At 44.7% G+C, this 25,122-nt stretch overlaps 1 protein-coding gene across 2 annotated transcripts in view; it reads right to left on the bottom strand.

Moving 5' to 3' along the window:
• LOC118373664 (sortilin-related receptor-like) overlaps positions 1-25,122 on the bottom strand; it is an 85,118-nt gene that overhangs the window by 26,997 nt on the left and 32,999 nt on the right. For both annotated transcript variants that reach the window (XM_052522917.1, XM_052522923.1), the window contains exons 7-16: positions 14,059-14,160; positions 13,503-13,672; positions 12,089-12,281; positions 10,841-10,958; positions 6,647-6,720; positions 5,367-5,455; positions 4,689-4,867; positions 4,247-4,433; positions 2,783-2,911; positions 1,511-1,596 (exon numbers count right to left, since the gene is read on the bottom strand). In XM_052522917.1, the coding sequence (XP_052378877.1) occupies positions 1,511-1,596; positions 2,783-2,911; positions 4,247-4,433; positions 4,689-4,867; positions 5,367-5,455; positions 6,647-6,720; positions 10,841-10,958; positions 12,089-12,281; positions 13,503-13,672; positions 14,059-14,160 (1,327 nt within the window). The remainder of the gene's footprint in view (positions 1-1,510; positions 1,597-2,782; positions 2,912-4,246; positions 4,434-4,688; positions 4,868-5,366; positions 5,456-6,646; positions 6,721-10,840; positions 10,959-12,088; positions 12,282-13,502; positions 13,673-14,058; positions 14,161-25,122) is intronic.

Raw genomic sequence — 25,122 nt, 5'->3', positions numbered from 1 at the left:
ATAGCCTCCACATTGACTCTGTACCGGTACCCCTGTATATAGCCTGTATATAGCCTCCACATTGACTCTGTACTGGTATATAGCCTCCACATTGACTCTGTACCGGTACCCCCTGTATATAGCCTCCACATTGACTCTGTATCGGTACCCCCTGTATATAGCCTCCACATAGACTCTGTATCGGTACCCCCTGTATATAGCCTTCACATTGACTCTGTATCAGTACCCCCTGTATATAGCCTCCACATTGACTTTTTACCGGTACCCCCTGTATATATCCTCCACATTGACTCTTTACCGGTACCCCCTGTATATAGCCTCCACATTGACTCTGTATCGGTACCCTCTGTATATAGCCTCCACATTGACTCTGTACTGGTATATAGCCTCCACATTGACTCTGTATCGGTACCCCCTGTATATAGCCTCCACATTGACTCTGTATCAGTACCCCCTGTATATAGCCTCCACATTGACTCTTTACCGGTACCCCCTGTATATAGCCTCCACATTGACTCTGTACCGGTACCCCCTGTATATAGCCTCCACATTGACTCTGTACCGGTACCCCCTGTATATAGCCTCCACATTGACTCTTTACCGGTACCCACTGTATATAGCCTCCACATTGACTCTGTACCGGTACCCCCTGTATATAGCCTCCACATTGACTCCATACTTATTTTCCACCATAATTTGCAAATAAATTCATTAAAAATCCTACAATGTGATTTTCTGGATTTTTTTTCTCTCGTTTTGTCTGTCATAGTTGAAGAAAATTACAGGCCTCTCTCATCTTTTTAAGTTGGAGAACTTGCACAATTGGTGGCTGACTAAATACTTTTTTGCCCCACTGTATCTATATAGTCTTAATTCATCATTCCTACTTAGATTTGTGTGTATTGGGTATATGTTGCGAAATTGTTAGATATTGCTTGTTAGATATTACTGCACTGTTGGAGCTAGAAACACAAGCATTTCGCTACACCCGCAATCACATCTGCTAAACATGTGTATGTGACCAATAAAATTAGATTTGGATAATTTATCTATTTGATTATGAATTTTAGGCCCTTTAGGTAATATTAAAATACTTCCTTTGGCCTTTACTACTATAGCCCATAGAAACACAAGGAATAACACATTCAGAAATGGCAAAAAATGAACAAGGTTCTCCCCTTTCCTTTGTGGCCTTTCAAAGGGAAAATAATTGTGAACCCAGTATCAAGCGTCTCAGAGTGTCTCTTATTCATTCATTCAGGTATCTCTTATTCATTAATTCAGGTGTCTCTTATTCATTAATTCAGGTGTCTCTTATTCATTGTGATCTAAAAGACTAAACTGATCTTAAATCAGCATACTCCCAGGTGCTTGATACCTGCGGCCCATCGTCTGATTGTATGTGGGTAAGTAAGTTGTGCACTAATGTTTCTTTTATTGGCCCATCCACCATGATGGCTATTGGTCCAGCTCAAATGACAGTTACTTAATTGAGAGAGGGGAGGCTTACCTCCTACAGGACAGGGCAGCATCTCTCCATCCAGTCTGGCTTCTACATCCCCTCCACTACAGCTGTCCCCAGAAACCTTCCTGTACCTGAGAGAACGAGAGAGACACACAAACAAACTTGTTGTGCACGGGGACTTACAAACGTTTACAAGTTCCCCATTTTATATACACCGAGTATACCAAACATTAAGAACACCTGCTCTTTCCATGACATAGACTGACCAGGTGAAAGCTATGATCCCTTGTTGATGTCAATTGTTCAATCCACTTCAAAATCAGTGTAGATGAAAGGGAGGAGACGGGTTAATGAAGGATTTTTAATTATTGAAACAATTGAGACATGGACTGTGTATGTGTGCCATTCAGAGGGTCAATGGGCAAGACAAAATATTTAAGTGCCTTTGAATGGGGTATGGTAGTAGGTGCCAGGCACACCGGTTTGTGTCAAGAACTGCAACGTTGCTGGGTTTTTCACGCTCAACAGTTTCCCGTGTGTATCAAGAATGGTTCACTACCCAAAGGACATCCAGCCAACTTGACACAACTGTGGGAAGCATTGGAGTCAACATGGGCCAGCTTCCCAGTGTAACGCTTTTGACACCTTGTAGAGTCCAGGCCCAATGAATTTAGGCTGTTCTGGGGGTGCAACTCAATATTAGGAAGGAAGGTGTTCCTAAAGTTTTGTACACTCAGTGTATGTCAAGATTTTGCTGGGACATTTCTCTCCTTATGACACTAGGTGGGGCTGTTCTCCATGATAAACGAGGGCTATGTAATGGAATGACGTCACTACTTCCTCTTCCCCACAGCACTAAAAAAGAACAAAGAGAGTTCCCCCCTGACAACAAAAGACGCCAATTACATAGAGTTCATATCATATTCATCAATAACCATGCTGATATCGAACGCTCATCTCCTGGTGGCAGTAAAAAACATAGAAGACTGGTACGCTAGGTAATGGCATTTGTTTTTGCAAGACATATGTCACTGCCAGTCTGCCACCAAGGACAAATGTATCTCAACCTTTGTTTCGTACGTCCCAAATGGCACCCTATTCTCTTTATAGTGCAATACTTTTTATTTTTATTACCAAGGCCCATTTGGGACACACTATGAATTCAGTCCAAACCCCTTCAGCCCACATTGCAAGGCCGTAACAGTCACCTTAACAAAAGGGTAAAGCCTATAATTATGAGCCTATAATTATGAGAAGGGTAAAGCCTGGTTTCTGATGAAGTGACAATATGTTAATACCAAAGGGATATTGACGTACCCCGTACTGCGACGGTAGGTAGTGCCAACGGGGCAGGGCACGGGAGGGGTGTAGAGGTTCCCCGAGAACTCGGGGTCGGGCAGGCACACCTGGAGGGACAGGTCCTCGCTCAGCTTGAAGCCATAGTCACTGAGAGAGAGAGAGAGAGAGAGAGAGAGAGAGAGAGAGAGAGAGAGAGAGAGAGAGAGAGAGAGAGAGGAGGGTGAGAGAGACAGAGAGAGATATAGAGAGAGTGTGAGAGACACAGAGAGAGATATAGAGATAGAGAGAGACACAGAGAGAAATATATATATATAGAGAGAGGAGAGAGAGAGAGGAGGGTGAGAGAGACACAGAGAGAGATATAGAGAGAGAGCGTGAGAGAGACAGAGAGAGAGAGAGAGAGAGAGAGAGAGAGAGAGAGAGAGAGAGAGAGAGAGAGAGAGAGAGAGAGAGAGAGAGAGAGAGAGACACAGAGAGAGATATAGAGATAGAGAGACAGAGAGAAACAAAGAGGGAGAGGAGGGTGAGAGAGACACAGAGAGAGAGAGAGAGAGAGAAAGAGACACAGAGAGAGAGAGAGAGAGAGAGAGAGAGAGAGAGAGGGAGAGAGACAGAGAGAGAGAGAGAGGAGGGTGTGAGAGACACAGAGAGAGATATAGAGATAGAGAGACAGAGAGAAACAAAGAGGGAGAGGAGGGTGAGAGAGACACAGAGAGAAAGAGAGACAGAGGAGGGTGAGAGAGACAGAGAGAGAGAGAGAGAGAGAGAGAGAGAGAGAGAGAGAGAGAGAGAGAGAGAGAGAGAGAGAGAGAGAGAGAGAGAGAGAGAGAGAGAGAGAGAGAGAGAGAGGGAAAGAAAGATACGCAGAGGGAGAGAGGAGGGTGAGAGAAAGAGACACCGTGAGACAGAGGAGGGTGAGAGAAAGAGACACCGTGAGAGAGAGGAGTGTGAGAGAAAGAGACACCGTGAGACAGAGGATGGTGAGAGAAAGAGACACCGTGAGAGAGAGGAGTGTGAGAGAGACACACAGAGACAGAGAGCGACAGAGAGGGAGAGAGACAGAGAGACACAGAAAGAGAAACAGAAAGAGATACAGAAACAGAGACAGAAACAGAAAGAGAAACAGAAAGAGAGAAACAGAAAGAGAAACAGAAAGAGAAACAGAAAGAGAGAAACAGAGAGACCCACTGTTCGCCGACCTAACTATGAAACTATGAACAGATAGAGATGAGTGGAAAAAGACCGTGGCCCAATTCCAATCAACCCCTAGCTCCTACCCTGAAATGATAGCATAGCTATAATTAAAGGAGAAACATTCCACCTAGTCCTAGCTTAATATAAGGAAACATGGAGCTGTTACCTTTCTAGACAGCAGCTTTCCAATCCTTTCATCCTTTTATATAAGGTGCCTCGGGGTAGATAGAGTTTAGGGATAGAGGCAAAGGGTGGATTTGGGCTTGGCAATGATGCCTCTGGTCTCACCACTCGTAGTCCTGGCGTGTGCAGGAGCAGTTGGACACGGTGACAGGGCGGTCAAAGTCTTCCCCGTTGAAGCAGGTGGCGTGGGGCGTGCGTCGCTTGTACACCATCTCTCTACCCAGAAGGCAGTCGTTGCCGTGCTCGTCTGACGGGGACCAGCGCTTGTAGTCTCCCTCGGCACACGGCACGCCTGAAGAGACACACAAATACTTGATTTGGGATTTGGTGATATTTTATTACCGTAGCATGTGGACAGAAGATTACATATGCCTGGACAGTGGACACACATGGACGCACAAACACACACCTCAGTGAGACTCTGGGTCAGTGGGCGTATGTTTCTCATTTGCGTTGTGAAAATGGAAGACAAACAGACGCAAAAGCACCAGGCTGAGCATACTTCAGTCATGACTTCTGCCCAGTAATATCGTGAGAGTCCCCTCACCGAGCACGTCGCTGGCGTTGACCTGCAGGATGAGCCAGCTGTGTCTCTGGTCGGCGTAGGAGCCGAAGATGGTAAAGACGGTGCTCTTCTCCCCCGGCTCCGTCAGCAGCTGGTAGACATACACCTCCCTGTCAGAGAAACGGAAGTCTGTCCACGTCTCCCCCTCATTGGTACTGAACCTGAGACAGAGAGAGACAGTAGGTAGGTAGCCTTGTCCGAGCCAGAATGGCCCGTAGGGAAAATCTCCTAATTCACCATCTGAACAGGATGCTAGTCTATAGATGGGCCGGCAGAGACAGTACAGAGATCAGAATTAGCATGGTTACAATATGTATACCCTTTTTACACTACTGAGCCAAGCCAAGCTGTAGTGCATTAGCCTGGTTACGTATCCCCATGACCTGTAGTAGCTGGAACCGTGCTGGAAAGGACAATGTGAAAATAACATTTCAGAGCCAGCACAGTACTGCTTGGGCTGGCAGTGACACAGTGGGTTGAGACGGGTATAATTCGCTGAACCTTTAATTGACAAGGTAAGCAGACTGAAAGTCAACATCCTAGGGCAGAGTTGCAGTGGGGAGTAGAGGGGTGCAATGAGGGGGTAATACACAGCACACTGTTCTGTTCTAGCAGTGGATATACAACAGCCCTAAATAAGGCCCCTGCTGTGAGACTCACTTGAGGTGTGTGCTGGAGCCCCCCTGGGCGATGGCCATGAGAACGCCCCCGTGGTCACCCCACGTGTAGAAGTGAGGACCTGCCAGCGCCTTGAAAAGGGGAAATGTGAGGAACACCCATTAAAGCCACACTCCATAAGATTGCTGGTCAATTGATATAGTTACCATAATAAGACGAGTACAACTGTCGGGCTGTATTATTACAAATAATATGACACTATGACATTCTGCTCTTGTGGACTGTGACATCGTAGACATCAAGAGCAGAGGAAAATGTTGTGGGTGCTTTTCCATTGTTTCTGTTTTTGAGGGTTCCCTTGTGTGGCTTTGTGGGTGCTTTTCCATTGTTTCTGTTTTTGAGTGTTCCCCCGTGTGGCTTTGTGGGTGCTTTTCCATTGTTTCTGTTTTTGAGGGTTCCCCCGTGTGGCTTTGTGGGTGCTTTTCCATTGTTTCTGTTGTTGAGGGTTCCCCGTGTGGCTTTGTGGGTGCTTTTCCATTGTTTCTGTTTTTGAGGGTTCCCCCGTGTGGCTTTGTGGGTGCTTTTCCATTGTTTCTGTTTTTGAGGGTTCCCCGTGTGGCTTTGTGGGTGCTTTTCCATTGTTTCTGTTTTTGAGGGTTCCCCCGTGTGGCTTTGTGGGTGCTTTTCCATTGTTTCTGTTTTTGAGGGTTGAGGGGTGCTCCCTGTTTTTGAGGGTTCCCCCCGTGTGGCTTTGTGGGTGCTTTTCCATTGTTTCTGTTTTTGAGGGTTCCCCCGTGTGGCTTTGTGGGTGCTTTTCCATTGTTTCTGTTTTTGAGGGTTCCCCCGTGTGGCTTTGTGGGTGCTTTTCCATTGTTTCTGTTTTTGAGGGTTCTCCGTGTGGCTTTGTGGGTGCTTTTCCATTGTTTCTGTTGTTGAGGGTTCCCCCGTGTGGCTTTGTGGGTGCTTTTCCATTGTTTCTGTTGTTGAGGGTTCCCCCGTGTGGCTTTGTGGGTGCTTTTCCATTGTTTCTGTTGTTGAGGGTTCCCCCGTGTGGCTTTGTGGGTGCTTTTCCATTGTTTCTGTTGTTGAGGGTTCCCCGTGTGGCTTTGTGGGTGCTTAATAATATGCTGTCAAAGAAAGTGTCCTCCGCTGGCCATTCAGCACTATGGCGAGGCGCTGCACAGAAACCCTTTGGCATATGAGGGGGTGGCATCGGCAGGAAAGAATAACCAACGTCATGATTTACAGCATGCTCATCATGTGCACAGTTACGTTTATGGAGCACACGCACAAATACAAGGCGCGCACAGACAGACACTGACCTCTCTCCATCTGGCCCCAGCACTGCTGGACACATACACATTGGGCTTGTTGGCCAGGTTCTTACCCACAGAGCCTGCAGGGGAGACAGACACAGACACAGGATGATCAGTGGAATGGCTGTGAGAGAGGAGGTGATGAATTAAACATTACACACAGAGAGTGATTCAGTAGGAACACTACTGCAGCTTCAGGTGGTCTTCAGTGCCAGCAGTATCCCGGGCGTTGTCCCAAACAGCACCCTATTCCCTACATAGTGCACTACTTTTGACCAAGGCCCCGGTCAAAAGTAGTGCACTACATGCATAGGGAATAGGGTGCGATTTGGGACGAATTCGAGCACAGCCCAGAGCCTACAAAGTGACTTGAGACGCAGGCCATGGAGAAAGGGGCTAGTGTAGCATGGCCCTATAGCTGGGTGGCTCTATGTAGGGATAGATTCTATCCAGGGTTTTTTAAACGGATGCTTGAGATCAAGCGATAGACCTGTGTTCCCGAAAAGTTCCTATTCTCTCGTGTGCTTTATTGTCAACATTAGATTGCAGTGTCAATACTCTGTCCTTACCATGTGCTGAACATACAGGCATGAATAATATCAACATCAGTCTGCAGTCATTCTAGGGGGAAGGCCCTAACGTGTGTAATGAGTCTAATGTCTAACATCATATATCTATTTATCCTACGTGGATGTAGACTACCATGTTGCACCTAACGGTGTGCGCGTACTGGTACCTGTTGTACAATTCACCAGTGCAATATGGATTACAGCAGGTATCAAAGCTCTGACTCCAACTCCTTATTGTTTTATGTAGTTGCGTACGGCTCTCTCTCTATGTGACACTCATCCTGAGAGCTGTTTAATGAAGCCACTGTATGTGAATGATGTTCTCCTCTCCTGCACCACCACTAATGACTGTCGCTCTTGGAGGCCATATTAACGGTGCTTTTTACAAATTAAGAAATTGTATATACAGGAACCAGTCACAAAACAAAACGCTTCGGTGGAAACATTCCCCCTGATAGGTGGTGTGGGGATGCTGGTCGTGTGTGGCTGGCTGGGTCCACACAAAGAGGGAGACGGTCTGTGTGTGCGTTTGCTTGTACACGCTGGGTGATGCAGAAGTAATTAGTGCATCTGTGTGTGAGCGATAACATGGACGAGAGAGGGCATAGTGTTTCCGCAGCCCTCCCTCCCTGCTCCTCTCTGCACTTCTCCCCGTGGCCATTATCTACTAATAATTTAATTAAGGGTTCTAGCAGCTCGCAGGGTGTAGAGGCTTCTTCCTCCTTCCAGACACAGCTACAAAGGAAATCAATGTACTCGGCCAAGCAGGCAGAAGCGCGACGAGGTAGAGACAGAGAGACAATTTTAGTGGTTGAAACACAATGGATGTGTCCAACTGCTCCTCGTGTAGCTCCAGTCAAAGTCTATTGCTCTGACCTGAGTACACGCAGTTATACACGCACACACACACACACACACACACACACACACACGCACACACACACGCACACGCACACACACACACACACACACACACACACACACACACACACACACACACACACACACACACACACACACACACACACACACACACACACACACACACACACACGTTCGCACAAACAATGAACACAAGAACTCAGAAAAAAAGCACTCAAAGATGAGCACTCAGGAAAAACGTGTGTGCGTGCACGCACAGCCACAGCCACACACACACACACACACACACACACACACACACACACACACACACACACACACACACACACACACACACACACACACACACACACACACACACACACACACACACACACAGTGAATAAGAATTTGCTTTCAACTGAATTGCCTGAATAAATAAAGGTTAACCTCTAAGTAAGGTTAAAATATATTTTTTTTTTTATGAACACAGGCGCAGACAAACAACAGGAAGGAGAGACTAGGCAGCTTCTCTATGCTTATAGTCTCATTTCCTGTGTGATTGGCTGATGAAGGAAGTGGTCCTCTCTATCAGATCAGACAACAGCGGAAGTTGCACTACCTTAAGAGAAGTCACGTATTCGCCATGGAAATGGTCATTAAGTGGCCTGGCGTGTATAGCTGTAATGCCGTAGCAGTATGGGCTCCCTTTAACGCAACCTTCCTCCTTCTTTCCCCACTGTCCTCGTCTCTCTCCATCTTTAAAGATATACGGTACCAGTCAAAGGTTTGGACACACTTACTCATTTAAGGGTTTTTCTTCATTTGTACTATTTTCTACATTGTAGAATAATAGTGAAGACATCAGAACTATGTAATAACACATAAAAAATAAAAAATAAAGTGTCTCTTGGGTCGACCCGAGAGTCGGCGCTACACAAAACGCAGAAATAAAATATAAAACATTCATTACCTTTGACGATCTTCTTTGTTGGCACTCCTAGATGTCCCATAAACATCACTATTGGGTCTTTTTTCCGATTAAATCGGTCCATATATAGCCTAGATATCGATCTATGAAGACTGTGTGATCAAGGGAAAAACAGCGTTTTATAACGCAACGTCATTTTTTTAAATTAAAAAAGTTGACGATAAACTTTCACAAAACACTTCGAAATACTTTTGTAATGCAACTTTAGGTATTAGTAAAATAATCTATCAAATTGATCACGCGGCGATGTATATTCAATAGCTTCACGTCTTCAAATCATGTTCAGAAATTTCTACTCCAAAACATCCGGTTGGAGACCAGAAGAAATGGGCTGTCTCTTGTTCGTTTGACCAAGAAACAAAGCCTAGGCAATTGACAAGACTGGTGACATCGTGTGGAAGCTGTAGGAATTGCAATCTCGGCTCCAGGTAATTTGGTTTCCATTCAACAATAGATGCAAGTGGCGCATTGATCATTTTTCCAGTTTTCAGTGATCAGTTTTTCTTCCGCTTTTCGATGAAACGCAGGCTCTGTTATAGTCACAGCCGTGATTTAACCAGTTTTAGAAACGTCAGAGTGTTTTCTATCCACACATACTAATCATATGCATATACTATATTCCTGGCATGAGTAGCAGGAAGCTGAAATGTTGCGCGATTTTTAACAGAATGTTCGAAAAAGTAGGGGGTAGGATTAACAGGTTAAAATATCAAAATATATTTTAGATTTTAGATTCTTCAAAGTAGCCACCCTTTGCCTTGATAACAGCTATTTTTTACCCCACACCTCCTCCTCCATGCTTCAAGGTGGGAACAACACATGCAGAGATCATCCGTTCACCTACTCTGCGTCTCACAAAGACATGGCGGTTGGAACCAAAACTTTCAAATTTGGACAGATTTCCACCAGTCTAATGTCCATTGCTCGTGTTTCTTGGCTCAAGCAAGTCTCTTCTTATTACTGGTGCCCTTTAGTGGTGGTTTCTTTGCAGCAATTTGACCATGAAGGCCTGATACACGCAGTCTCCTCTGAACAGTTGATGTTGAGATGTGTCTGTTACTTGAACTCTGTGAAACATTTATTTGGGTTGCAATTTCTGAGGCTGGTAACTCTAATGAACTTATCCTCTGCAGCAGAGGTAACTCTGGGTCTACTTTTCCTGTGGCAGTCCTCATGAGAGCCAGTTTCATCATTGCGCTTGATGGTTTTGCGACTGAAGAAACTTTCAAAGTTCTTGAAATGTTCTGGATTGACTGACCTTCATGTCTTAAAGTAATGGACTGTCGTTTCTCTTTATTTATTTGAGCTGTTCTTGCCATAATATGCACTTGGACTTTTACCAAATAGGGCTGTATACCACCCCTACCTTGTCACAACACAACTGATTGGCTCAAACGCATTAAGAAGGTAAGCAATTCCACAAATTAACTTTTAACAAGGCACACCTGTTGTTTGAAATGCATTCCAGGTGACTACCTCATGAAGCTGGTTGAGAGAATACCAAGTGTGTGCAAAGCTGTCATCAAGGCAAAGGGTGGCTACTTTGAAGAATCTCAAATATAAAATATATACCACTTTTTTGGTTACTACGTGATTCCATGTGTTATTTCATTGTTTTTTTGATGTCTTCACTATTATTTTTACGATGTAGAAAATAGTCAAATTTAAAAATAAAAAAAACTTGAATGAGTAGGTGTGTCCAAACGTTTGACTGGTACTGTACGTATTTTCAAATAAATAGTCATTGTAGTGGTATGATGCTAGTCTAAGCCTCCCTACCTGTAGCCATGATGAGCCCTGGTGCTGACTCTTTGGACAGTATGGGCATCCTGCGCAGCTGAATGTTGAGAAGCTGGCTCCAGCGCTGGGCCAGATGGAGGGAGCAGCCCTTGGAGAGCTACAGAGAGGGAGGGACAGGATGGGGGGGATAGAGAAGTACCGAGAGGGTATCGAAGAGGGATGGAGGGGAGGGAGGGATAGAGAGGAGAGAGATATAGAAAGAAAAAATGGAGGGATAGATAGGAAAGGTGAAGGGAGATCGAGTAGGGGGGAAGGGAGGGAAGGATGGAGAGGCGTTGTGGAGGGAGAGGGGAGAGATAGAGAGAGAAGTCAATGGAGACAACAATCTGGCAAAACCAAAAATAAATAAATACAAATATAAACTATTTTCTCAGAAGTGAAGCTACATTTACATCATAGTAAATTTAGCAGACACTTATCCAAAGCGGGTTATAGTAGTGAGTGCATACATTTTAGTACAAGGGACACAACCACTTTCTAAAACCAAACAGAACACATCTGTTTGCATCCAAACTTACTTCCCCTTCAGAATGCAAACACACCTTGTGGCCTCATGGCTGTTGTTCCTAACCACTAATGTAGGTTCATATTAACCCACCCCCAATTCCTACCTCAAAGGACTCATAGACTCAACACTTTGACAGTGTTACACACAACGAGGCAACTTCCTGCTTACAGACATCAACAAGAAAATAATTACATTCTGCCAAGACTGTCACTTTAATGTCTCTTCCCAATTTGTGCCCTCCCTTCAGGCATGCCTACATTAACAAGAGCCAACAGTGGGAGTCTTGGGCAGATCTTAATTATGGCTGGGATGATAATAGTATCGCGACACACGCTAGTATCGTGGAAAAGAAACAAAACCCGAAGCGGATATGATTTATTTAGGAAAACAGCCCTAATGCTGGAAACAAATATTACGTTGTCATCCAGACTCACATTTATTTATTTTCCAAGCTATAGCACACAATATTTTACATGCAGCGGGTTTTTAAAGGAACAAAGAGAATGGTCTGCTTCCTGTAATCCTGTTGTTGTCGCCCCGATGTGTATGATGTCACATTGCTGAAGCTGCCAGCAATGGTCTGTCAGGCAGCTATAACCTAGAGTCTGTGTTTCAGTATCCTGTATCAGTGGTTAGGGGAAACCCACCAGGGAGTAGGTGAACGCTTTCTCTAACCACTGATACAGGATCAGGTGTTACTGTAACAGCCAGCTAGCTACCTGGCAGTCCAGGGTTCCTCCCAGGCTGTCGGCGGAGGGGGCCTGCAGCAGTTCCCAGGTGCCCCCCTTGTCGAAGGTGATCACGGAGCGCATGTTGTCCTTGCTGAGTGAGCCGTTGATGAGCGTGGCCACGAAGACGCCACGCAGACCCTCCACACGGTGCAGGTCAGCAAAGGGCTCATTGGTAAAGTACCTGGGATGAAACACACACACACACAAACACAGACAGATGCACATATACACACAGACATGATAAGCATCAACAACAATACAGGATCACGTTCAGTGTATCTTGTGGCTATGTTGGTTAAAGGAAACACGTGTTCTGCTCCTGTCGTGAGGTCGCCTCACTATCAAGAAGCAATCAAGCTGCTCTCACAACACAACAACTCCAGGTAGCTGGAGACGTGTTGGGAACCTAGTCATTTGACTAATTATAGGCCCTGGACGCATTACACTACACTGCAGCGCCGTGACAACATGGACTCAGCAAACATCCAACATCCTGGTCCCTGGGATTTAAACATGTGAACACATGCAAAGGCCCTGCTGTTGTTGACCAACTCTGAGGAGAAAACGCGCACACACACACACACACACACACACACAGTGACTCATCGTCGTCACTAGGAATGCACACCAGGAGGTCCCCCAGTGCTGCAATGATCAGACGTAGAACAGCCTCCTCTCTCTCCAAAATAAATCAAGTTGGGTGGGTGCGCTTGATCAAGGTGGGTATAATTGATCCAAGGGTGTGTGTACTCGATCAAGGTGAGTTCTGTTACTTTGTTCCTAGAAAGACACTACAGATCTCATAGTGTTTCCTACTAATTAGGCTGCCTTAACTGTGAGTCACATCAGAATATTGAAGACTTCAAATAGCACTTGTTTTCTTTGAAATGCATTGGGTGATTGATTGAGCCTGCCTGGAGTGTCAGACGGGAAGGGTTTGCACTTTTGGGACTTTTCTTTTGATTCTGTTGTGTCAGGTAAGCTCAATCAAGGGCAGCTTAAGTATTTGAAAGATACCAATACTAATTGAACCCAGATCTCAGATCCATTGTTGCTTAGTAGAATACTGCAGTGTTTCCAAATCTGTTCCTGGGGGGATACACCAAAGGTGGCGCACATTTTGGTCCTACCCCAGCACTAACAAGCCACTAATCACAGTGATAAGCAGATTAGCTGAATATAATGGGTTAGTGCTGGGATGGAACAAAAATGTGCAACCTGCGATTAGTTAATAGATCAAATCAGGTGGGTTAGTGCTGTGCCGGCCTGAAACAAAAATGAGCAACCCGAGATTGGTTGATTAGGTCATATAGAGGAAGCAGTTGTGTAAGTGCTGGCCTGGAGCAGAATTGTGCAACCCCCCCAGTAGAGTATTGAGAAGCACTAGGAATATTGTACCTACCTGATGAGGGTGTTGCTGCCTGAACCCTCTGGGCTGTAGTATAGCACATTCTCCAGGGACAGGGAGAAGGACAGGCCCTGCGTGTCTGAGATGTACAGGTGGGTGACGTTGTTCAGGTGGTTGACGCAAACAAACACCTGGTCCTCCGAGGCGTCAGCGATGTAGTACTCCTGCAGGAGAAGAAAAGCGACGTTGAGCAGTTTTCCTTATTTGTGAAGGGCATGGTGTGATTCTCTCACAACTAAAAGCTGATGATTGTAATTAAACTCTTATTACACAAAAACAGGTTAATTTTTAAGATAAATAATGTCATGGAATTAAAATCTTTCTACTGTGAGTGGAGTGTAACGCCTTACAGTATTGTTCTTGTGATTTCTGGCTCATGTTGAGCTGTCAACTACATACTAGCTACATAGTCTAGTTATAGCATTTCCTTACAAACACATTTTCCCAATTTCATCAACGATACAGTGGCAGGTTTGTTCTCTAGACTAGGAATCAACTAGGAGCCACAGAGAGGATATTCTGGTGTGGCGAAGCAGGCCTGGAGACTCACTGTGATTGGGTGGCGGGTCATGAACTGGGCGGCTTTCATTGGCTGGCGGTTGTAGGACACCCACAGCTGGACGGAGGATGGTTCATGGCTCCCCAACAAAGTCTGGAACCAACAGATGTACAATTAATAAATCAATCAATGAATCAATAAATAAGAAACACAAAGAGCCATGGAGACGGCTTAATGACCACCTCCAAATTATGCCTAATGTGACAAAATGATTATAGAATCTGCTATTATTAAAAGGACCCCCCAGAGAAAGTTGACAACACTACATCAACGTAATTTCCTGTCCTAGAGAGGAAATGCACGTTTAGGTTCCATCTTCGAAGATTAACTACTTATTCATATTCACAAATTGGGTGTGGGCTTTTCCACGTGGCGTTTATAAACATCAGCAAATAGGGCACTGGCAGCTGGCAGTGTAGCTAGCTAGCATGCTAACCTTACTAGCTAATGTTCTGTTATTTTTTTTTTTTTCTAGGCCTATACTATTTTCTAAATATTAGCCAGTAATGGCTGGTTCTGGATTTGTCATGAGCATTGATTTAGGGAAAACCTTCTCACAGATGGAAACCACTGGCCTATCTTTGACTTCACCATCTATTGTGATCTCCAAAGTTTTCGCATCTTCCAAAAAATGATGACCGCGAATCCGCCATCGAAAGGCTTATAAAGAATAAGATGAAGCTCCGGTAATAGTGTTCATTATCTGGATATACAGTTGTGGTGTCTAGGTAATGTCAGACCAATCAAAGCAGTGGAGTGTTCATTACCTGGATATACAGTTGTGGTGTCTAGGTAATGTTAGACCAATCAAAGCAGTGGAGTGTGTAGTGAGGCAAAACGTTAGTGGTCAAAATAATCCGTCTTGGGGCGACGGGGGATTGCAAAATACTATCACATCAAGCAACTATAACATTTATATACAGTACCAGTCAAAAGTGTGGACACACCTATTCAAAGGTTTTACTTTACTTTACGTAGTAGAATAATAGTAGAGACATCAAACTATGAAATAACACATATGGAATCATGTAGCAACCAAAAAAGTGTTAAACAAATCAAGATTATATTTTATATTTGAGATCCTTCAAAGTAGCCACCCTGTGCCTTGATGACAGCTTTGCACACTCTTGGCATTCTCTCAACCAGCTTCATGAAAAATGCTTTTCCAACAAGAAGGAGTTCACACATATGCTGAGCACTTGTTGGCTGCTTTTCCTTCACTCTGCGGTCCAACTCATCACAAACTGGTTGTGGAGGCCAGGTCATCTGATGCAGCACTACATTACTCTCCTTGGTCAAATAGCCCTTACACAGCCTGGAGGAGTGTATTGGGTCATTGTTCTCTTGATAAACATATTATAGTCCCACTAAGCGCAAACCAGATGGGATGGCATATTGCTGCAGCATGCTGTGGTAGCCATGCTGGTTAAGTGTGCCTTGAATTCTAAATAAATCACAGACAGTGTCACCAGCAAAGCACCACCACACCATCACACCTCCTCTTCCATGCTTCAAGGTGGGAACCACACAGTCAGAGATCAACTGTTCACCTACTCTGCATCTCACAAAGACATGGCAGTTGGAAGCAAAAATCTCGAATTTGGAATCCATCAGACCAAAGGACAGATTTCCACCGGTCTAATGTCCATTGCTTCTTATTGGAGTCCTTTAGTAGTAGTTTCTTTGCAGCAATTTGACCACAAAGGCCTAACTCACGCAGTGTCCTCCAAACAGTTGAGAAGTGCCTGTTACTTGAACTCAGTGAAGCATTTATTTGGGCTGCAATCTGAGGTGCAGTTAACTCTAATGAACTTATCCTCTGCAGCGAAGGTAACTCTGGGTCTTCCTTTCCTGTGTCGGTCATCATGAGAGCCAGTTTCATCATAGCCCTTGATGGATTTTGCGACTGCACTTGAAGAAACTTTCAAAGTTCTTGAAATTGATATACCACCCCTACCTTGTCACAGCCCAACTGATTGGCTCAAACACATTAAGAATGTAAATACATTCCAGGTGACAACCTCATGAAGCAGGTTGAGAGAATGCCAAGAGTGTGCAAAGATGTAATCAAGGCAAAGGGTGGCTAATATAAAATATATTTTTATATTATTATTATTATTATTATTATATATTATTTTGATATTTATTTTTAAAATATATTATTCTAACACTTTTTTGGTTACTACATGATTCCATATGTGTTATTTCATAGTTTTGATGTTTTCACTATTATTCACTATTAATAATCATAGGAAAAGATACCGCACTCACAAGGATTTGCACGAAGTGGAAACTATGACTTATTGACTTAAATAATTGTGAAAATTCATGGGTAAACTCTGGCCATGGTCTTATAGGGCATTTAAAGACTCAAGTGATGAATCTATCTGCACTGTTGGGCAGATTGTAAGCTCAGTGGGCCAATGAGAACAATCAAAGGCCAAATCTCATTGTTATGTCAGCGAGACCACTTTGTTCAAGAGAGGGGAAAGGGGCTGTACTCTAATGAATTACAAGCAGGAAGACCAAAGCGCCGAGTCTCGCCGCCCTCCGGATCCCCAGAGAGACCTGAGACGCTATTTGCATCCCAAATGGCACCCTATTCCCTACAAAATGCACTACTTTAGACCAGAGACTAATGGAGCCTGGTCGCAAAAGTAGTGCACTGTATAGGGTGCCATTTGAGACGCAGCCAGTGATGCGTCTCCTCTTACGTGTCAGTCTGGCAACACCGACGCCATGTGATCTGCCTCCCAGGGATTGGCTAAGCTAGGCTCACATCAGCAGGATGGGACCACTAACAGCCTGTCTGGCCTTCCACCCTCTATTAACAACTAACAGAAATATTCTCTTCATTAAAAGCTGCAGGTAATAAATGTCAAGCGAGTACACTTTATTAGGGAGGCCAAATACACAGTTTAATATGATTATATTTGTAGTTATTGAGGCGCACACGCACACGCAATACACACACACACCGATTAATACAAGTATCTTTACCGAGCTGGGACAAAACAATGTTATAAAATATGACTACAAAGGTCAGTGTTAACATCATAGAGCAGCCAACAGTTTGTGGAAAAGAGATGTGTCACAGACATGGAAATCCCACGATGATGCTAACAATGAAGAGGACAGATGGCTTCAGTAATGCACTGAAATAATACTTCAGTCTGACGGGCCACACAGACAAACACACACACAGGCAAAACACAGCTACACTAGTGGTGCACAGTTGGAAAGCAGGCAGCAAATCACAGAATTATTCACCGCATAGGACGGCAATCAGGTTCATGGCATCATCTTGGATTAGCAGAGAGCGCCCTCAAGGCAGCCAAGATGATCAATAAAAACAAAACATACGCGCGCTCACTGAGAGCTTTCCCAGTTCCCCCACTGATGACTGATGGATCTAGGCAAGCATTCATGTCATGTAGTCCGTCTTTTATCTGATGACCCAGCAGGCGCAACAAAGTGACTCCCTGTTCCCCGAGACACAATGTGCCTGCCTGCGTGTGAGTCCGTCTGTCTGCCTGCCTGCAAGTCTGTCCGCAAGTCTGGGTCCTCACAGTGCTTTTCAACCTATTGATTTATCTACTGTTGCTGTTAACGTTCCGTCCCCGCGACAGAGTCTGCCGTGTTCTGAAAGCCAAGCAGCCACAACAACACAATGTGGGCATGGAGAATACCAAGGGGAGAGAAATGTATTCTCGGAAAAGACTACTGCTTCAATGCTTCAATGACAGCAGGCCAGGGGGGTCATTTCAACCACAGTAGCTTGACTGGCTTCCATGACAGAAGAGAGGTCTGACGATCTGTGGAAAATGGATTCTATCCACCAGGGATTCATATCAAACCTTGCTTTAGCAAATGTACGGTGTCTTAATAATAATTTCATGATAGTTGGATGGATGGTTAAGTCATTATGAAGCGTCATTATGTTAATATAAATACCAGGAACAGATACTGAGCACCATGCATTCTTATTGAATTGATTCACCTGTACATATTCATAGCAAGTATATACCTTCAGCAGTCTAGCTGCTCAGAACAGAAGCACTGTTTCCAATGCAAATGATGATATTTGGATAACCCCCCTCCCTTTTCACATTCTATATCTAAACCAATAAACTAGAAGAATAGTAGTGTGTGGGGGGCGCACATGAAACCCTGTCCTCTCCAGTCCTCCTGCAGAGCCGAGCCTATGGGAGCTGTCGATGTGGTTTGTTTATCCAGCCAGAAGGTAACTGTTAATCTGAGGGACATAGAGCCATTACCCAGACCTCCCATTGCTTTTAAGTGGCATGTTTATCTCCGCCCTCCTTCTCTCACACTGGACATGCCGCATTGTTTTTTACAGCGAAGTGCCCTGTTGTTTGTGTGTGTGTGTGTGTGTGTGTGTGTGTGTGTGTGTGTGTGTGTGTGTGTGTGTGTGTGTGTGTGTGTGTGTGTGTGTGTGTGTGTGTGTGTGTGTGTGTGTGTGATGCGTCACACATTGCAGTGGGAGCTGGGGAAATGTGGGGTTTGGCATCACACGTTAACCTGTTAGGGAAGTCGAGAATTTAAGCAGCTTTTCGCAGCTTTTTGTTAAAAATCGTGCAACATTTCAGCGCCCTGCTATTCATGCCAGGAATATAGTATATGCATATGATTAGTATGTGTGGATAGAAAACACTCAGACGTTTCTAAAACTGGTTAAATCACGGCTGTGACTATAACAGAACGTGCGTTTCATCGAAAAGTGCAGGAAAATCTGATCACTGAAAATGGAAATAAATATCCATGCACTACTTCCAGGAATTGTTCAAAGTGAACCGGATTAAATGAGGCCGAGGTTGCAGTGCCTACAGCTTCCACACGATGTCTAGAGTCTTGTCATTTGATTCGGCTTTGATTCTTGGTCAAACCGACACAAGGGAACCGATTCCCTCCGGTCACCGACCGGATGTTTTGGTTGAGATTTCTTCAGACATTATGTTCCGACGGACACCTATAGAATTTACATTGCCTCCTGATGAATTTTATCGCTTATTAACGTGTACTAATACCTAAAGTTGCATTACAAAAGTATTTCGAAGTGTTTTGTGAAAGTTTATCGTCAACTTTTTTAATAAAAAAGTTACGTTATGAAACGCTATTTTTTTTCCGTTTATCACACAGTCTTCATAGATCGATATCTTGGCTATATATGGACCGATTTAATCGAAAAAAGACCCAAAATTATGTTTATGGGACATCTAGGAGTGCCAAGAAAGAAGCTCGTCAAAGGTAATGAATGTTTTATATTTTATTTCTGCGTTCTGAGTAGCCCCCGGCTATCGCAAAATCTGTCGTTAGGTGACGGTGCAGTATTTGGGGGATACATGCTATCAGATAATAGTTTCTCATGCTTTCGCCGAAAAGCATTTTACAAATCTGACTCGGTAACTAGATTCACAACGAGTGTAGCTTTAATTCAGTATATTGAATGAGCATTTTAATGAAAGTTTGAGTTTTATCAAAAACTATACGTGGCGTACTTGAAATTTCCGCTGATATATGTTCCCACCACGGGACCACTGCCTTATTAAGGAAGAAAGTAAAGGACCACTACAGCGTTAAGGGCCATTGCGACCAATATGGCTGCCCAAAGGAATAAAGCTAGGTCTTGTTCTCTGGGTGTCGCAACACTTAAATCTATTTTACAGGGGAAACAAACAAGTCCAAACAGCAGCTTAAATAGGCATTGCAATCTCCTGTTCAATGTGGTTGTCGGTCTGCTCTATGCCGTTATGGCTACATTAAACACAATGGGGGTATTGACGCATCAGGGAAAGCACAGGCAGCCATTCGAAAAGGAAGTCCTTGATCTTGTTACACTCCCCCTCCTCTCGTCGCCACTGAGACACCTTGCAAATAACAAGGAGATGTGTTCAAAAGAGAAACCCAAGAAACCTCTTATTGACGTCCATTTATATTAATTAAGCCAGTTATCTTCCGGAGGACTATGGAAAGGAGTAGAGGTCTTAAGGTCTGATTATCAATCATTACTCAGGGATCTATATTGTCAGGCCTGGGATAAAACTCTGCATTTCTGGGGCTTTTAATTGGCCTAAGAAGCTCGGTGCTGCCAAAAGCTCGTGATATTCATTACGGTAATCCTATTAGCTCCAGCCGAAGATATTAGTAGGGGCTGGGTAGTGGGTATGACTAGAGACGGATGAGAGTGAGTGAAAGTGACGAGTTAGCGTTGACACGGTGTTGCTAATGCTCGGCGACTGGGCTGCGTCACTGAACATTTCACATGCTCACTGCTCAACTGTATCTGGGGGGGGGCTGCTCTGTAGGTTGGGTCAGGCTGTGGGGTCACAGACTGTAGTAGTTTTATTTAATTAACTGAGTGCCTAAGCTAATGATGCAAAGATATGACAACAGAGGCTCTTAGATGGGAACTAACATAGCTTTATATTTATTAAATGTAAGGCTCTGGTGATTAATTTAACCACTGAGTGTACAAAACATAAGGAACACTTGCTCTTTCCATGACATAGACTGACCAGGTGAATCCAGGTCAAAGCTATGATCCCTAATTGATGTCACTTGTTAAATCCACTTCAATCAGTGTAGATGAAAGGGAGGAGACAGGTTAAATAAGGATTTTTAAGCCTTGAGACAATTGAGACATTGATTGTGTATGTATGACATTCAGAGGGTGAATGGGCAAGACAAAATATTTAAGTGCCTTTGAATGGGGTATGGTAGAAGGTGCCAGGCGCACCGGTTTGAGTGTGTCAAGAACTGCAACTCTGCTGGGTTTTTCATGCTCAACAGTTTCCTGTGTGTATCAAGAATGGTCCACCACCCAAAGGACATCCAGCCAGCCTGACACAACTCTGGGAAGCATTGGAGTCAACATGGGCCAGCATCCCTGTGAAATGCTTTTGACACCTTGTAGAGTCCATACCCCAACGAATTGAGGTTGTTCTGAGGTCAAAAGGGAGTGCAACTCAATATTAGGAAGGTGTCCCTAATGTTTTCTACACTCAGTGCAGTTTTCCATATTGTTTTTTAATTTGCTATTTTGGATTCATGTGAATGGTGTTGTTGATTAACATAAACTACAATCCAACCATTCGTTTGTGTTTAGCCTTTCGTATATAGCCTCATTACCATCTATAAAAACAATCAAAATCTACAATGGAAGTGGGAATATTTATACAAGTGGAAGTGTGAAATGATATAGCTTGGGATACAATTCTAGCCAGAAGAAAAACACACACCGTACTATCCTTTGGCTATGGAACAAATCAGCCCATTGGGAATAGCAACAGTACTTGAGACTGCAGCACACGGCAGCACTGGGCAACAAAACCCTGATGAGTGTGTGCATGAGTGGTTAGTGACACCAAGCAACCAAACCACAACATCATTAACAGCACATAGATCGGTCATGTCTGACAAGTTGCAGTCTCTAGCTCCGACCAACAGGAGTGCTACTGGCCAACAGGTTGGTTGGTACGCAGACGAGACACAACATAAGCCATACACTCGCCTCTATGGAGACCGTCATAGCGCATTCTGTCACATGCAAATGTGTTGTTAAAGTCTGCTAGCCTTACCCAAAGAGAGTAGGGACCAGAGGTGAGGACTCGAGTCACATGACTTAGACTCGAGTAAGACTTGAGTCACAAATATGATGACTTACAACTCGACTTTGACTTTAACACCAATGACTCGTGACTTGACCTGGACGTGAGCCTTTTGACTCGATCTGACTTGATACCCTCCCCAAGCCCAGATATTAAAAATGATGCTATTAAATAAAGTGTGCAGCGCATCAACTCTTCATTTAACGGATTACAGTTTGAATCGGACAGCAGCCAATCAAATTGTGTGTAGCAGTGTAGAGTAACGTCGGCAGGTGAATTCAGACGGAGCCCTTGGAAGGATGATACCCAAAATTATTTATTTTCGGATATAAAGACGATGCTGTATCAACAAAAAACGGATTGCAACTTGCAAAACAAGCGGCAAGAAAATTACAGACGGAGGCGCAACCATTTCCAACTTTGTTCGACATTTGAAGCTGCACAAAGAACGGTAAGTCGTGGCTAATATAGCCGACAGCTATCCATCACACGAGGCTGTGTGTTTATGAGTGTGTGTAACTTGTTTGTTTCATGGTTGTTGTTTTTTGCCTGGCTTGTGATGTCTGGAGCCTGTATTGTTATCTGCACTCCTCACTGCTTGTGATGTCTGGAGCCTGTATTGTTATCTGCACTCCTCACTGCTTGTGATGTCTGGAGCCTGTATTGTTATGTGCACTCCTCACTGCTTGTGATGTCTGGAGCCTGTATTGTTATGTGTGCTCCTCACTGCTTGTGATGTCTGGAGCCTGTATTGTTATGTGTGCTCCTCACTGCTTGTGATGTCTGGAGCCTGTATTGTTATGTGCACTCCTCACTGCTTGTGATGTCTGGAGCCTGTATTGTTATGTGCGCTCCTCACTGCTTGTGATGTCTGGAGCCTGTATTGTTATGTGCACTCCTCACTGCTTGTGATGTCTGGAGCCTGTATTGTTATGTGTGCTCCTCACTGCTTGTGATGTCTGGAGCCTGTATTGTTATGTGTGCTCCTCACTGCTTGTGATGTCTGGAGCCTGTATTGTTATGTGCACTCCTCACTGCTTGTGATGTCTGGAGCCTGTATTGTTATGTGTGCTCCTCACTGCTTGTGATGTCTGGAGCCTGTATTGTTATGTGTGCTCCTCACTGCTTGTGATGTCTGGAGCCTGTATTGTTATGTGCACTCCTCACTGCTTGTGATGTCTGGAGCCTGTATTGTTATGTGCACTCCTCACTGCTTGTGATGTCTGGAGCCTGTATTGTTATGTGTGCTCCTCACTGCTTGTGATGTCTGGAGCCTGTATTGTTATGTGTGCTCCTCACTGCTTGTGATGTCTGGAGCCTGTATTGTTATGTGTGCTCCTCACTGCTTGTGATGTCTGGATCCTGTATTGTTATGTGCACTCCTCACTGCTTGTGATGTCTGGAGCCTGTATTGTTATGTGCACTCCTCACTGCTTGTGATGTCTGGAGCCTGTATTGTTATGTGCACTCCTCACTGCTTGTGATGTCTGGAGCCTGTATTGTTATGTGCGCTCCTCACTGCTTGTGATGTCTGGAGCCTGTATTGTTATGTGTGCTCCTCACTGCTTGTGATGTCTGGAGCCTGTATTGTTATGTGCACTCCTCACTGCTTGTGATGTCTGGAGCCTGTATTGTTATGTGTGCTCCTCACTGCTTGTGATGTCTGGAGCCTGTATTGTTATGTGCGCTCCTCACTGCTTGTGATGTCTGGAGCCTGTATTGTTATGTGTGCTCCTCACTGCTTGTGATGTCTGGAGCCTGTATTGTTATGTGTGCTCCTCACTGCTTGTGATATCTGGAGCCTGTATTGTTATGTGCGCTCCTCACTGCTTGTGATGTCTGGAGCCTGTATTGTTATGTGCGCTCCTCACTGCTTGTGATGTCTGGAGCCTGTATTGTTATGTGTGCTCCTCACTGCTTGTGATGTCTGGAGCCTGTATTGTTATGTGTGCTCCTCACTGCTTGTGATGTCTGGAGCCTGTATTGTTATGTGCGCTCCTCACTGCTTGTGATGTCTGGAGCCTGTATTGTTATGTGCGCTCCTCACTGCTTGTGATGTCTGGAGCCTGTATTGTTATGTGCACTCCTCACTGCCTGTGATGTCTGGAGCCTGTATTGTTATGTGTGCTCCTCACTGCTTGTGATGTCTGGAGCCTGTATTGTTATGTGTGCTCCTCACTGCCTGTGATGTCTGGAGCCTGTATTGTTATGTGTGCTCCTCACTGCTTGTGATGTCTGGAGCCTGTATTGTTATGTGTGCTCCTCACTGCTTGTGATGTCTGGAGCCTGTATTGTTATGTGTGCTCCTCACTGCTTGTGATGTCTGGAGCCTGTATTGTTATGTGTGCTCCTCACTGCTTGTGATGTCTGGAGCCTGTATTGTTATGTGTGCTCCTCACTGCTTGTGATGTCTGGAGCCTGTATTGTTATGTGTGCTCCTCACTGCTTGTGATGTCTGGAGCCTGTATTGTTATGTGCGCTCCTCACTGCTTGTGATGTCTGGAGCCTGTATTGTTATGTGCGCTCCTCACTGCTTGTGATGTCTGGAGCCTGTATTGTTATGTGTGCTCCTCACTGCCTGTGATGTCTGGAGCCTGTATTGTTATGTGTGCTCCTCACTGCTTGTGATGTCTGGAGCCTGTATTGTTATGTGTGCTCCTCACTGCCTGTGATGTCTGGAGCCTGTATTGTTATGTGTGCTCCTCACTGCTTGTGATGTCTGGAGCCTGTATTGTTATGTGTGCTCCTCACTGCTTGTGATGTCTGGAGCCTGTATTGTTATGTGTGCTCCTCACTGCTTGTGATGTCTGGAGCCTGTATTGTTATGTGTGCTCCTCACTGCTTGTGATGTCTGGAGCCTGTATTGTTATGTGTGCTCCTCACTGCTTGTGATGTCTGGAGCCTGTATTGTTATGTGTGCTCCTCACTGCTTGCCTAGATTAGATTTGCAGATTGACTCGCCACCACGCTGTTTGGAGCTGGAATAGATCAAATGAGCACATTTGTGGCAGAGTGCCTCCTAGAATGGTTGTGTACTCTTCCTAACCTGCTGATTACAGCGAGTGCTTGAACCTCTGGTTGGGTTTATGCTTCACACAAATCCCACCATCCCGGTCTCTGCTGTCCTCCGCAGTTTTGAGCTTTCTCCATTGATAATGAATGAAGAACGGCGGCTTTTTTCATCTGAGGCATCGCATTCAGATACAGTCTTACAGATAGAAATGCAATACATAGATCTGTACTCGATTCTCTATTCTACACGGCAACGGCTGTTGTAGGTGATGTATTTCTATGTGAATTGCCATGTTGGATGGCCAGCAGATACTCTGCTGCTTAACTCATCTACAGGAGAGCAACCACCCCACATGACCCAGCCTACCACTCCTCTCACGCTGTCACAGAGGGGGGTTCTTTCTCATGGCTATCC

Source organism: Oncorhynchus keta, chromosome 1 (assembly GCF_023373465.1).
Source record: "Oncorhynchus keta strain PuntledgeMale-10-30-2019 chromosome 1, Oket_V2, whole genome shotgun sequence".
Classification (NCBI taxonomy): Eukaryota; Metazoa; Chordata; class Actinopteri; order Salmoniformes; family Salmonidae; genus Oncorhynchus; species Oncorhynchus keta.
The sequence above is the reverse complement of the archived record's forward strand: the minus strand, read 5'-3'. Positions and strand labels throughout refer to the sequence as shown.